This window comes from Lepisosteus oculatus, chromosome 5, assembly GCF_040954835.1.
Source record: "Lepisosteus oculatus isolate fLepOcu1 chromosome 5, fLepOcu1.hap2, whole genome shotgun sequence".
NCBI lineage: Eukaryota > Metazoa > Chordata > Actinopteri > Semionotiformes > Lepisosteidae > Lepisosteus > Lepisosteus oculatus.
The window spans coordinates 14,487,597-14,500,916 of record NC_090700.1 but is presented as its reverse complement, the minus strand read 5'-3'; the positions used below and the strand labels follow the sequence as shown (position 1 = coordinate 14,500,916).

General features: G+C 35.1%; 1 protein-coding gene across 4 annotated transcripts in view; it reads right to left on the bottom strand.

The window, feature by feature from the left end:
• b3glcta (beta 3-glucosyltransferase a) overlaps positions 1–13,320 on the bottom strand; it is an 89,244-nt gene that overhangs the window by 12,864 nt on the left and 63,060 nt on the right. For all 4 annotated transcript variants that reach the window (XM_069190137.1, XM_069190138.1, XM_069190139.1 and 1 more), the window contains exons 9-11: positions 12,671–12,802; positions 9,160–9,229; positions 3,693–3,806 (exon numbers count right to left, since the gene is read on the bottom strand). In XM_069190137.1, coding sequence (XP_069046238.1) covers positions 3,693–3,806; positions 9,160–9,229; positions 12,671–12,802 — 316 coding nt within the window. The remainder of the gene's footprint in view (positions 1–3,692; positions 3,807–9,159; positions 9,230–12,670; positions 12,803–13,320) is intronic.

The window sequence follows — 13,320 nt, the reverse complement described above, 5'->3', positions numbered from 1 at the left end:
AAATGACACAAGTCTCTAGAGCACAGTCACTTCTGTAAAGACGGTGAAAAGATGCTCAGGTGACTAAAAACTAAACCCATTTGATACTTTCTTCACAAACAAATTAGGCAAGCAAAGAAACAGAAGGGGCTTTTCTCCTCCGGGACTGCTTAATTGAGTCATTCGAGAGACTGAGGCAGATTAGGAATACAGAATTCCCAAGTGGAGCGTTTAAAAAACAAAACGGTAGTCACAGGTTTAAATCTCTAAATCCCACATCCTGCTACACCATTTGCAAAAGGAAATCCAAACCTCCAGCCTATGAAGGCTAAAAAATGCTAACATTAGAGATATTAAATAAGCTAATAAGCTGTTTTAGTAAATGGCAAAAAGGATATAAAGAAAATAAATCTCCAGCTAGATCTTATGTTTAGCTGGAGAATGTCTACCTGTGCAATTAGGCATGTTTCATAACAAAAATATGATTAAAAAAAAACTATGACAGTTCGACAAGGTAAAAAAGGTAACCAATAAAAGAAAAGAAAGATCTTATTTTGCTGCATCATTTTCAAATACATTCTTGAAATCCACTCTACACAGTGCAAACAGACCAGACCAAAAGGCAGACCTTGAAAGACATGATAATGTCTGCTCTGATAGCAAGGCTTAGTATTTTGTTCCAGAGTCAACTTTGTACTCAATATTACTATTTAAGAAACATTTGTTATGGTAGCTTTAAGAGGGCCTTATGCATGGAGTCTTGCTTCACCCTTTTTTCTTCTTATCTTTGGAAATAAACCAAAGAAATAAGCCAAGATAGGAAGGGATTTATTTTGTTTGTACAGATCTAACACTAACTTGATTCTTCTTTAAGCCAGCTGCCCCATGGAAGTTAGGCAAACACTAAGCAGAGTAACTGAAACAATTGAATGGCCACACAACAAATTTTCAGAAAAACGTTGTCGGGTTACTCTGCTTTTATTCTACTGAAACATGAAGATGAAAATATTGAAAATTGGAACATGTTTTTCCAAGTAAAAACAAAACAGTAATCTTCCTGGGAAAAGTACTAAGTATGCAACAAATATTTAATTTTAATTTAGAAGGAAGTAATGGGATTCATCAAGTAAAATAGTGGAAGCACTATATCTTGCAAAACTTCCAACTAAAGACACTGAAGGAATAGGATGCTTATATGTAATAAACCAGGAGGAAATGTCTCCATGTATGGTCATTTATATTGCTGGAGCAATTTCTCTTATAATGCCGAGCACTCTGAGATTAAATCTCTTAGATGAAGTGTGTTTCATTCTTCTCCATGAATAATTCGCTGCTTGTTCTTCCAAACAACGTTCGAGTTGAACAATGTGAGTAATGACATTCAAGCAATTCTTGCTTTACAAGATTTGACTTGGAAAGCATTGCTGCCACATACGCATATTCGACGGGCAACTTGTTAGCACTCCAAGACACAACAATAATCTGAAATGAGTCAGTTCATAAATAAAACACAACGCGTGGCATAATTCAAATGCTTAAAGCAATCCTGTCTATCAAAAGATTGGAAGGACCAAACTCCAATAGGTGAATTGAGAAAACAGGAGAGAGAGACTGGTATTTCCTGATAATGCATTTTAAAACTTTTTTAAAGTTGTATGTTATTTAACTTGTTGCTGCTGTTCTGTGTTTATGTTTTTGGTGATTCCTTTAATGTCTTTGTATTGGAGCATACATGCAAATAAGCATTTTATTGCACTTGTGTATATGACAAACCAAACTGAACTGCTTGGAGAACAGTACAGGTATATACTCCTCTATTGTTATTGTTGTATTGTTGTAATTATAATTGTGTCCTATCTTGTGAAATCTTCTTATTTATTGTTGTAGTCTTCTTATTTGTTATTGTCATCCTGTAAAGCGCTTTGAGAAGCCACCTTTAAAGGCGCTATATAAAATAAAGTTTATTATTATTATTATTATTATTATTATTATTATTATTATTATTATTATACATTTTGTAAAGCGATAACTTTGTACCCATTGGATTGACGACCAGTAATGAGGCTGGATTTATAAATTCCAACAGAAATGTTGATGAAGGCAACAATTTGGACAATTGACAATTTGGAGGCAGATTTTCCATACTATTAAAATAAGGAAAACAGCATCGCTGTTTATGAGAAGAGCAAGGAGACCTGCAGTACTGTATGTTTTAAAGCTGGGTTGCTCAGGCACCAGCCTTTCCAAGTTCTGTTGTTCCATTTCTATTGTCCCAGATGTCTCTTGCAACCTTCCCTGCACTGCCAGTCCTTCTGCTGAGGAGTGTGTGACTTCACATAATTGCTCCAGCCATCCAGAAGAAGCAACAAATCACATCTCATGATCTCATTAATTGAGAGGGGATGGAATGTAACCCAGCAGTCAAAATATGCTGCAATCCTACTGTATGTGATTGAGTACATCACGCATCAGCACCACCTGGCTTCCATTTGCTACCAACAGTCTTGTGAAAGATGAAACAAATATAAGGTTTGGACTCTGAAATGAATTTCCAAGCCAGATTTTCTTTATACCAATGGTTGACAGGTATGTTTTTCTGACGGCTTTCATTAAAACAACAACAGTAATGTTAACATTGTATACACGTTTGTATTTTTCAAATTTTACAACGCTTAAGTAGAATACAAATTAAAAAATAAGCTACACCATTCTTTATTAATGAAGTAAAAGTACTGTAAGTATGTTCCAAAAAAACTGCACCAAACCTAAAAGTCAGAATCTACAAGTCTCATTCCAGCCAACAAAATTTTGATTTGAGGATTCTCAAAATCAAATCTTATCAATCCATTTGAATCCAACTATCAATCCAACTATCTGAAAGTTGCTGATTCCTGGTCAAGTCACAAGGATGGGATGCCAGTCCATTGCTAAACTGTGTTAAACACACAAGAACCTAAGACAACTTAAAGGAACAAAATAAATAACCACTATGTCTTTGGAAGGTCAGTGGAATATACCAAATCCATATAAAATGTGTTGATCTAAAAATAATACAGTACCTAAGACCTATGAACTATGAAAGAGTAGTGCTAACTCTTGGCACTGTGCTCTCTTTCATGCATTTATGACATGATTTATTCCTGTAGCACCTTCAGTTTGACCAAATTTAGGTTTTATTGTCTTGCTCTCTGTAATTCAACTAGTTTTGTAAACTACATCATTTTAGCACAGTATTAATAAAAAATCGGGACTCTGGTACTCCCAATATTTCTGTGTTCTGTTGTACCTCTGATAATCAGTATGCATATTATATAGTTTTCTAATAAAAAAATTACTATTTTAATTGTAATTATAAAATTAGTTTAATTGTAATTATAAAATTGACCATTTTATAATACAAGAATGATTATAGATGTATCTATTTAAAATCTACACCTTTTTCAAGTGTTACATGCTTGTTAACTTCAAGACCCCAAAAGAAACACTTTTTCTTACTCAGCTATATAGCAACTGCGTGTTGTGTAAATACTGTACTTTAATTAAGGTGTCCTCAGCTTTTCTACAAAGGTTTCAAAGCTACAGTATATTATCTTTAGCTGCAGACTCATTTCACGACAACAGCTGCAACTTCTGATATTTTTAAATTAACAACCATATAAAGCTATGTGCTACTGCGTCTTGGCAATTTTCAGAAATTCAGATTTCTGACTTGCCTCTCTCTGTGTTGGGCACCCCCAAGTCTATGGTTGGTATTGAAGAGTCTGCGTAATCACTGTAGTACTCAATCAAAGCAGCATGTTTCTCCCAGGTCTTCTTCACAACAGGAACTGGAAGAAAATAAACAATGTTAAAGCTCTCTTACTGTTTTGAAATGAATATGTTTATTTTGGTTGGTGGTACAGTATGTGATGAAACTGGAATTTTGAGTGAACGTAATTGCCTTCTTAACTGTCCCGAGAGCTACAGTTTTACTGCAATCGTCTGCAAGTTGTCTAACAGTACCATAAAGGGCTTTTCTTCATGGGTCCTTACTTCAATAGTGATTGCCCAGTCACAACCAAACAGTATAACACAAACAGTACAGAGCGATACAGTATATACTGTATATACAGATGCCATTCAATTATTAATTATAATAAAATTTTGTGCAGCAATCTGAGTTCTTCAGCTTCAATTCACCTTCTGTTCTAACAAAACAAGCAGACTAACTCACAATTTTAATCTACAATTTAAAGCTGAACTGTCAGCGGGTACAAAATGACCTGCAGTATTGCACATTAGTGAAGCCTAAATGTTATGATGCCTTGCATTCTAAAAACAAATAATTTCCAGACTCATTACTCTTGTATCAGCCTGTTAGATGACGAAGCTTCCCAGTGCTTTTAAGAAGCTCACTAATTATTACGATTATCATTGCAATTAGTAGACAACAGACGTGTGCTTTACATTTTCATTATTTTGTGATGTGCTTCTGACCTTCATGGACACAAGATGCATCTTTTATTCAATGTTTATTCAAATGTTCTTTTCGATGTACCAGGACCTCTTAATGTTTACCATTTCAGCAAAGGTTAGCACTTGTTTTCTCACAGACACTAAAATAACCACTAAAATTTTGCTGACATCAGGTTGCTCTGATATTTCTGTCTTAATGAAGATTTCTCTTTCAGATTCAAACTTGTTCTTTTTTTACTTATAATGGAATGTATTTCTCTGGTGGCATTTTACTGCCAAGTGACAGATCTACAGTAAAGCTGAATAACATTATGTACCAGCTTAGGTCCTTTGATCACTGATTTGAAGAGTCTGGCAGCCATTTAAAGCAGCTGGCCAAGACACAAACCACAGATATTTGAAAATACACATAAACAAACCGAAAATTTATAGACAATGTTTTGAGGTTCTTAGCAGTTTAATTTGTATCATTTGTAATCTACTGTGGTGGAGTTTCATTTAATTTAACTCTATTGTATTTTGTAATACAAATGACATTCAGGATCAAATATGATCCAGAAGATTTTCAGAAGGCAAACACTAATGATTAAAAAAAATTAAAATGCAAATGCCAATTGTCTGAAAGCATGTCTTTCTTCTAGTACAGCTTCCTGCAGTTATACAATCTTCACCACCTTAGAAAACCTGCCATCTGTTTTACCTGGGTACAGGCAGTTACCATCTCTAATTTGCATACATTAAAAGTATTTAATAAAAAAATGTTGATGAAACGCTTTTTCTGTCACGCAAAAAATGTACCCAACAGCTGGAAGGTAAAAATATGGTCTTGTCAAGTGGAAGAGTTTAATGTTGTTTTATTTTATTTTCATGTGATTGATTTGTTGGTGTCTCATATACTGTAATCAAGGTTAATGTAATGTTATAAGGACTGAAAAGAGAATTATTTAATGGTACAGTATAATCAGCCAGCTCAACAGAAGAACTGCAGGACAGCCTTGTATTTAGTCAAAGATTGTTGGTCTTGAAGGTGGAACCTCTGGCTGCTTCGGGATTAAGGTGACAATGTGTCTTGTTCCACACTCCTTAATTATGACCCAATCAATGTAATTAATGCTATTATTTTGTGAACCAAAAGGTTTTTCCACAATTCCAAGTTTGAACGCATGTAATTCAGAGTATGAACTAGTCCCCAAAGTATCCCCTTACATTTGCGTAATTTGCATGACTAGCAATTTTTTATATTTATTATATGTTGCATTTTGTAATTTAATGTAAGTTAATGTGAATAAGAAATCTTAATAATTAATTGCACTCAGCTGTGATCATGAATAGTTACAAAGCAATTTCAGAGAAAGGTTACGAAGGTTTTAGTATTTCCCAACAATGCATTCTCTCCTTGAGGCATGTTATCAAATAAGTTTGCTTCTGTCTGAGATTCTCTCAAAATAATGATCACATTGTTACATGCAGACTACGTTGGAAATAAATGCCAATCTCTTTGCTTGAGCACATTTTTAGCCCATGCAAAACAATGGTTTTTAAATAAAGCATTACATGAATTTTTGTTTTAAATAATTGAATGACAATGGACAGTTTGTACATGGGCTACAAAGAAGGGGAGGACTATGGTATCAGAAGGTTTTTATTTAGGAAGCACACTTTGCTTAGAAGTGCAAAATAAAGAGACCTTGAGTGGAGCCAAGGCAGGGATACAGTGTAACAGCCGGAAGACCTAACACAAACTTGGGCCGTCTATGACTGGACTGAATGTTCCGGACTCAGGCAGAGGGAGCAGTCTCCCTCAACACGCAGGTATGGCGTGCCAAACACATGTAGACCCCAGCAGCACACAAGCTACAGAGTCCCGTCTGCTGCCTTCGTGGAGCTTTGATTTTTCCGTGCTTTATAGAGTACATACTGTATAGGAGGACCCACGTCGTCAAGGGAACCTCCAAAATGCAATATCCACCTGGGTAATGTTTGGCAGCCACTATATGCTTATGGGCCCAGCAGATCAGGTACAGAAAAGAGAAACTACTTCACCTACTTTAGTATTTCCAGTATGTAAAACCCAAAGTGGAATTTAGCCAGGTCATGGCTCTGTAAAAGGCTGGACCTGTGATTTTACTCGTACTGTAAATAACTATCTCTGTGTTAGTTTTTGGTTGTCATCTGTTCTCCTCTGAAAACACATTGCGTCATCAGCAAAGAAGTTGTGTGACTCTCATCGGCCTTTCTTGACTATAGGGAGAAGCTCTATTATTTTTTATACAATTTCTTACTTGGTAAGCTGGTGTCAAGACCTGATTTCTAATGAACCTGATAATACACTTTGGCACATGAACCCATCTATCCTGGAGGAGCTGCTTCTTTGAAACAAAAACTATTACAATAACATATTGCATACAGTATATGACAAATAACGTTGTTTCCAGACTTAGTTCCATCAAGTGGAATGTACCCAAAAAGGGCAAAATACTATCCAATAATGTCTTCAGGAACAATAAAAAAAGAAACACAGAGTTTTGTAAGACTTGATTCTATTAAAACAAAACCAGTAAATCATTCCTGAAATACTAGGTTCTTGTGGTTAAGAACACTGCAGCTGCAAATTCTCATTTCATGTTGTGGGAAGTCAGCTTTTGTTACTGCTTGGTTTCTGAAGGCAGTGGTTTTTACAAAAATGGACAGGAGAATTCTGTGGCTTTAGGTTTGAGACATCCAATGTCGATTCATCAGTTGCTAGTGACATCCAGTACAGCTGATCAGAATTAAAACTTTTCCGCAGGTAGTTTGGGACTTTTGTTGTATGGCACCGAACGTAGAAAATTAATTTCTCCCTTCACTGAGGAGGTCTTTTAGAATGAATATGTATACAGTCAGAAGGAGATTGAGAAAAGAATCTAAGAGTCATTTGTGGTTTTAGAGAAAGTTGAATTTCGTGAGAGAGAAGTGCCTTCTTTCTTACCAAAAACTCAACCACACATTGAAATCTACCTCTACCTTACAATTCAAATAGCTCACTCCCCATAATTTTCTATCCTTTATTTCATTCTGTTGATGTACGTTTTTGCACATCTGATGTTGTTTTGCACATTACCTGTTACCTTTTGTTGTTTTGCTAACTGCCTGTTGTCTCTGTCTTTCTTTAATTATACAATTGTATTGTTTTTGTACTACTTATCGTCTGAGTAGCATTTTGTTATACCATATACCTGTATATGAGTATAATGACAATGAAATGCTGACTTCAGAAAGAAGAACCTTAGTGTACTAATTTCTTTGAAAAAAAAACACAGTAAAGGAGCTTCTGTAATTCACCTTTGTGTGAAATGACAGGTAGGTTCGAAGGAAGTTTAAGAGTTTACATCTAATAATTGATTAAAAAAACATATACAATATGGTTGATATATGTGTGAGCTAATCCTTTATTCATGAGACTGATTTTGACTGAGAGAAAGCATTTTCCAAATGATCTCAAATTTCCTACATACTGTACTTGAAAATCAAATGAAAAAAAATGTCTGACTGTTCTTAATCAGTTCTTGATAAAATTAGTGATGAAGAGCATGGCATGAAGAATGACCGAACAGCTAAAACACACCATTGTGCAAAAGAATGCTCAGATGGATATCAGTTGTGGTTCTCACTTCATTAAATAGACATTAATGACTCAGAGAAGATCCAGTGAAGGGCAACAAGACTCTTGAGCCCTCAGGGGGAAATCTAATCTAAGTCTTCAAAAATTTAAAAGGAATAAACAAAGCTGGATCTAGAAGATGATGTAAATCGAGTTTATCTGGGGATACAGAAGGTAATGTATAAAAATAAGTACCTAGCAAAATATTTGTATACAGTGATCAGTTCCAGCAGCAATTTCTTAAAGTCCAGCCAGAGAGCTGAGACTTAATCTTTACTGTCCAGTTTAATATGATTATGGTTAATTATGGCAAAGTTTCATGAAATTTAACTGTTGTTCGGAATTGTTTGTCTATTCTTAAGTGGCAAACTCAAAGTTAGTATTGGTACTGCCTCACACTATCTAGGACAGTGATATAGCAGAAGGCCTACTGATGCAAATATTTCAAAGTATCAACACAGTACAAACAACAGTAATTGAAAGATAACAGGGATATGGTTGGTTTCAGCAAGAGAATCTTATTTCTTCCAGATTTTTTGTGAACCTTTTTTTAATTTAGTTTGTAAAGATTCTGATGCCTAAATGCTGAAAAGATCACTGAATTTTCTATATTCATGATTTCATTTGGTTTACTGTGTTCAAATGATCTGTGATTAACCTAAATTAAAGCAAGTGAATGATTTTCAAAAGAGCCTTGTGTTGAGGTAATGTTCACGCAGTTCTCATCATTTATGTAGTGCGAATAGAGTACTATCGAAATTAACCTTCCATGCAATTCAATTTAAATTTGACATATATTTGTTTGGTTACTACTTAACCTTAAAATTAGTCATTTACCTGCTTTTCTGCCTTGATATACTGTATAGCACTTCAGTTAAATGCTGATTTCAACTAAGCTTGGGTTTTTCATAGATTTCTTTTTTAATTAATCTATTTCATACTACGTTAGCATGAAGGACTACAAGTCTTTTGTTAGCAGAAGAAATGCCTCTAATTCCTCATAGGGATGTAAGGGATCTCAAGATCTTTCAAAATCAAATTCAGTGAAAGTGAACAACATGCTATTCTTTAAGTTGATTACTTACCCCTCTCTTTATGGAACTTTTTGCATGTTTTCACTGCAATAAAGATATCCTCCTTTTTCACAGGATCTCCCTGTAAATAATAATAAAAATATAATTAGAAATGTGAATTTAAAAATTCACAATTCTCGATAGTATTCCTTTCCAGTGCAATGCGCAAATTCTTATGAAAGTATAAATAAAATATTAAATACAGGGTGACACCTCTGCCAATATAAGGTAGATAATATTATAATATTAAATGGCTTTTTTAATGCCTTGCTGTTCGTTTAGTTTGAACCGTCTTGTTTTAGTAAAAAAAAGCCTTGGGTCATTATAAGGCAAAGATGCTCTACAGTCATCATGTACGCTGAAATTCAGTGTGCTTTTTTAAGCTCAGTGTCTGACAAGTTGAATCTATTTTTCTCAGTTGCTGCTGAATCAGTAGGGAATGAACCGCAATAACAAGCAAATGAGACTAATGTCTTCCATTAATTGCCATAGCTTACAGAGCATGTAATTTTGTTCCAAAATTTATGTCCTTTTGTTGAACAACTTTTTTAATGCATAGTGCCATTGTAATGCAAATCCGTAGATCTGTCAGTCATTACTCTGTTCACTCTCAGTATGTTACCTGATAATGTCACTTGCACAAAACATGAAAACATGTTTTCAACAAAAATAAAACTTTCTTTACTGCATTTATGTTTGGTTACAAGTTGCATCGACTGAGGAATGAAAGTATTGCTGTTGTCTATCATTTATTTTAGCCCTGATTTAGAGATTACTTCAGAAGCATGTCTACTCCAGGCAGGAGCTAAATTGTGAACAATGTGCAAAATTCCAGCTGGGGTGATTTATATACAGTAGGACACCTCAGACAAAAGAAAAACAACCAACTAGATTACCTGATGCTTCTGAACACATACAAAAGCATGAAACAATGGAAGCAAAAAGACAGGGCGGTGACTCTGGAAGCAAGCTACAGTAAGTAGCTACTTGATTACAGAAGAAACTATTCTGGTCAGAGATGAAATTACAGCTCGTACTTTAGGTACAGCCAGAGTTAAAGAATCACCTTACAAAATACGCAAAACTGAATTGCTCTTCATGGTACAGTTAGTGACAGCAGTTTTACCATGAATAAATTAATCGAAGTAGTTCAGGTGTTACATACAATGGGGCAATCGAACAGTACTGTTTATACTAATTCTTAAAATATTTAAAATAACATTTTCTCATTACATATTGATACAAAACTATCTGTTTCAAAAAAGACCTTACAATTATGTTTTACAGGACCATTGGCAGTAAGAACCACAGTGCTGTTGCTCTTCTTGTAATTGTTGCTGTTATTATCAGAGCAATCAAAAGGATGGTAATTATTGCAGAACATTTTTTTATTAAAAGGTCTCTGAAATGATATTCAATTTTTTTTACAAATGCAATACTGTTCAGTGAATTAATATCTTGCTTTGGGCATAAGAGAAAAAAGAGTAATGGCAGCAATAACCAACAAAGTTAGTACGAATTTATTTATTTGTTACATCATCTCATCAAACCTGAGGGGAAAGTAGCATGGTAATTTTCCTAAACTTTCAAAATGTGTGCTAGGAAAACATTATGATTTTTATGTGATTTAAGGTCCCATAAGAAAATAAGGTATGATTGTTTTTTAAGAATCAATTTCCTTTCAACTGAAAACACAACTTCGCTTTTAAAATAATTGCTGTGTTTTGCTTCCGATTTCTCTTGCTTTGCGATCTCCTTTCATCACCACATTTTAAGTCCCTGGCACGTCTGCTTGTCACACTGTGACTTTTAAGCTGGCTTTTATATTATGTATTGTTACAAAATCATTCTGAAAGACAAGCAGGACTGCTTTTAAAGTGAGAGATGAATATTGATACTGAGCCATCTTGAGGTTTCTACCACCTGAGGGCATGCTAAGAAATGCATTTCTTTCATTTTTATATACAGAACTTGGCAAAGTGAAGTTTTTATCTGAATTAATATTGTCATGGGGTTCAATGTACTGTAAATTGCTGAGAGGCATATTTGTTTTATGCTATTTTTTTATCTGCCTGTTAAGCTTGTAGTAAAATGATTTTAAGAGGAAATGCTCCACAATTCTACAGAACAATAAAGCTGGAGAGACAAAAAATATTGCTGCAGAAATATGTTGGTTAACCCTCAGAGAAGTTGATAAAACTATAATTAAAGAATTGCTGCAGCAGCGCATAGAGAAAATGGCAGTCAGTGCCGACAAGATACTACAATTGATAGCAGTCACAGCATAAAATGGGAGAGGTGTCGAGAATGAGATTTACTACAGTAAGTCAATCCCTATTAGGTCACTTTGCAAAAAAGCACCAGGTGTTTTATCTACAGTCTGGTGAGTTCCAAAGCCCTCAGTGAGGCCATTCCACTTTCTGGCTTTATCCCAGAAATCAATGCAGGCGGCACAAAATTATATGCAATTTGTCTGTTTTTGGGTGGAGTGGAGCCTACTGGGTATCTTCCAGATTCCTCTAAATACTGATGGATGTCATTATGTGAGGAACAGCAAGACTGCATAACACCAAGGAGAACAGTGTACATTAGGAAATGAGGTTACAAACAAAAGGTGGCTACCTGACGCATTAAGTTCATTTTGTAAAATACTGTCCTTATTCTCTGGTTAGAAATAGAGCGCCACTTCTTGCATTTTCCATTCCTGGCAAGAGAAAGAAGTGCCGGGGGATGACCAGATAGATGAATCTTTGTAATCGTGAGCTATCCCTGCAGAAAAAAATATTTTGGGTACCATCTGTATGCCTGATTAAATCTATTTTCAAAGCAACCTTTCAAAATACTATTTGTTTACACTAATGCGAGCTTTAATTATTAAAAGGTGGATGCAACCACATTACCCAGACGGCTTTAGAGAATCAGGACTTGTTGTCCTCAGACACCTGACCAATCAGAGGAAGACAACTGGTCAGGTGACAGTAAGAAAATTGTCTTCCAGTAATTGAGCTCCCTTCTCTAAACCCCTCCTAGGCTCCTCCTTTTTTTACCCTCTCTATAAACTGCCAGGCAGATAAGTCGCTTACTGGCTTCAAAATTCAAAACCTCACAACATGTACTCACAGGCCCATTGTTCAGACATATTCTATCCACCTTCAGCCTCTCTTTGGCAAAGATATCAGAGGCCAACAGCCAGTAAAATCCTCTCTTCCTGTTTTATAATTTGGGGAGGAACTGTGTCCTTCAAACTGGTGAAGTGATGGAGGATGACAAGGATTCCCCACTGAATTCTGGGAAATATCATTCAGAAAAGAGCCTCCGTCTTGTCTCAACCTACTGCCTTACACTTCATTCACCAAATTATCATGAAAACAATTCTTTTGATTACTCTTATAGCACCACACTTTATGTCCTTCACTTCCTGGTCTCTGTTTACAGAAACTAAGTAAGAGTTGCAGATTTCATGTCTGAACACATCAAAAAAGAAAAAAGAGAAAGTGCATGGTTGGAAAGACAATGCACCTACACAATACGGGAGATATGTGTTGACTGTAGTTGCACAGTTGTCAGCTCTGGGAGAACCTTCCTCTTCCGTGCATAGCTCTTGGACTGGTGTTAAACTTGGACCTTTCCCATTATCCCAAATGTAAAGTGCAATCTGAAAAAGGAAACCATTAACACATTATTGGTGAAGATTTTCAGTATGATTTCTTGACAATTGGCCTGCAAATCACAGATGTCACATGCTGTATATTATCTACTGGTACAATGTCTTACATACGTTTTTTTTATCAATTTTCAATATAGAATATATACAGTATATATCAACCCAATATCCTAAATGAAATGGAAATAATTAAATTCTTTCAAAGAATGTGTGATAAAAGGCTCAATGTGTGCAATGTGTGTCAATCTGTGTATATTATAGACAAAAAAAAACAATTTGACAAGGACAAATCCCTTATGAAAGTTTTTTTTATTTTTTTCCATGTTTATTTTGCACTTTTATCTTGCTTCACGGTGACAGTCCAAAACTTTTTTTTTATCTTGTTTTATCACTCCTCACTATATTTTATTAATGTTACAAAGTGATTTCACCCTGCTTTTACAACTGTGCACCACTGTGAGCTTTCAAAAGAGTTGTTTTTGTGAACCACAATGTGGAAAAAAAACAGT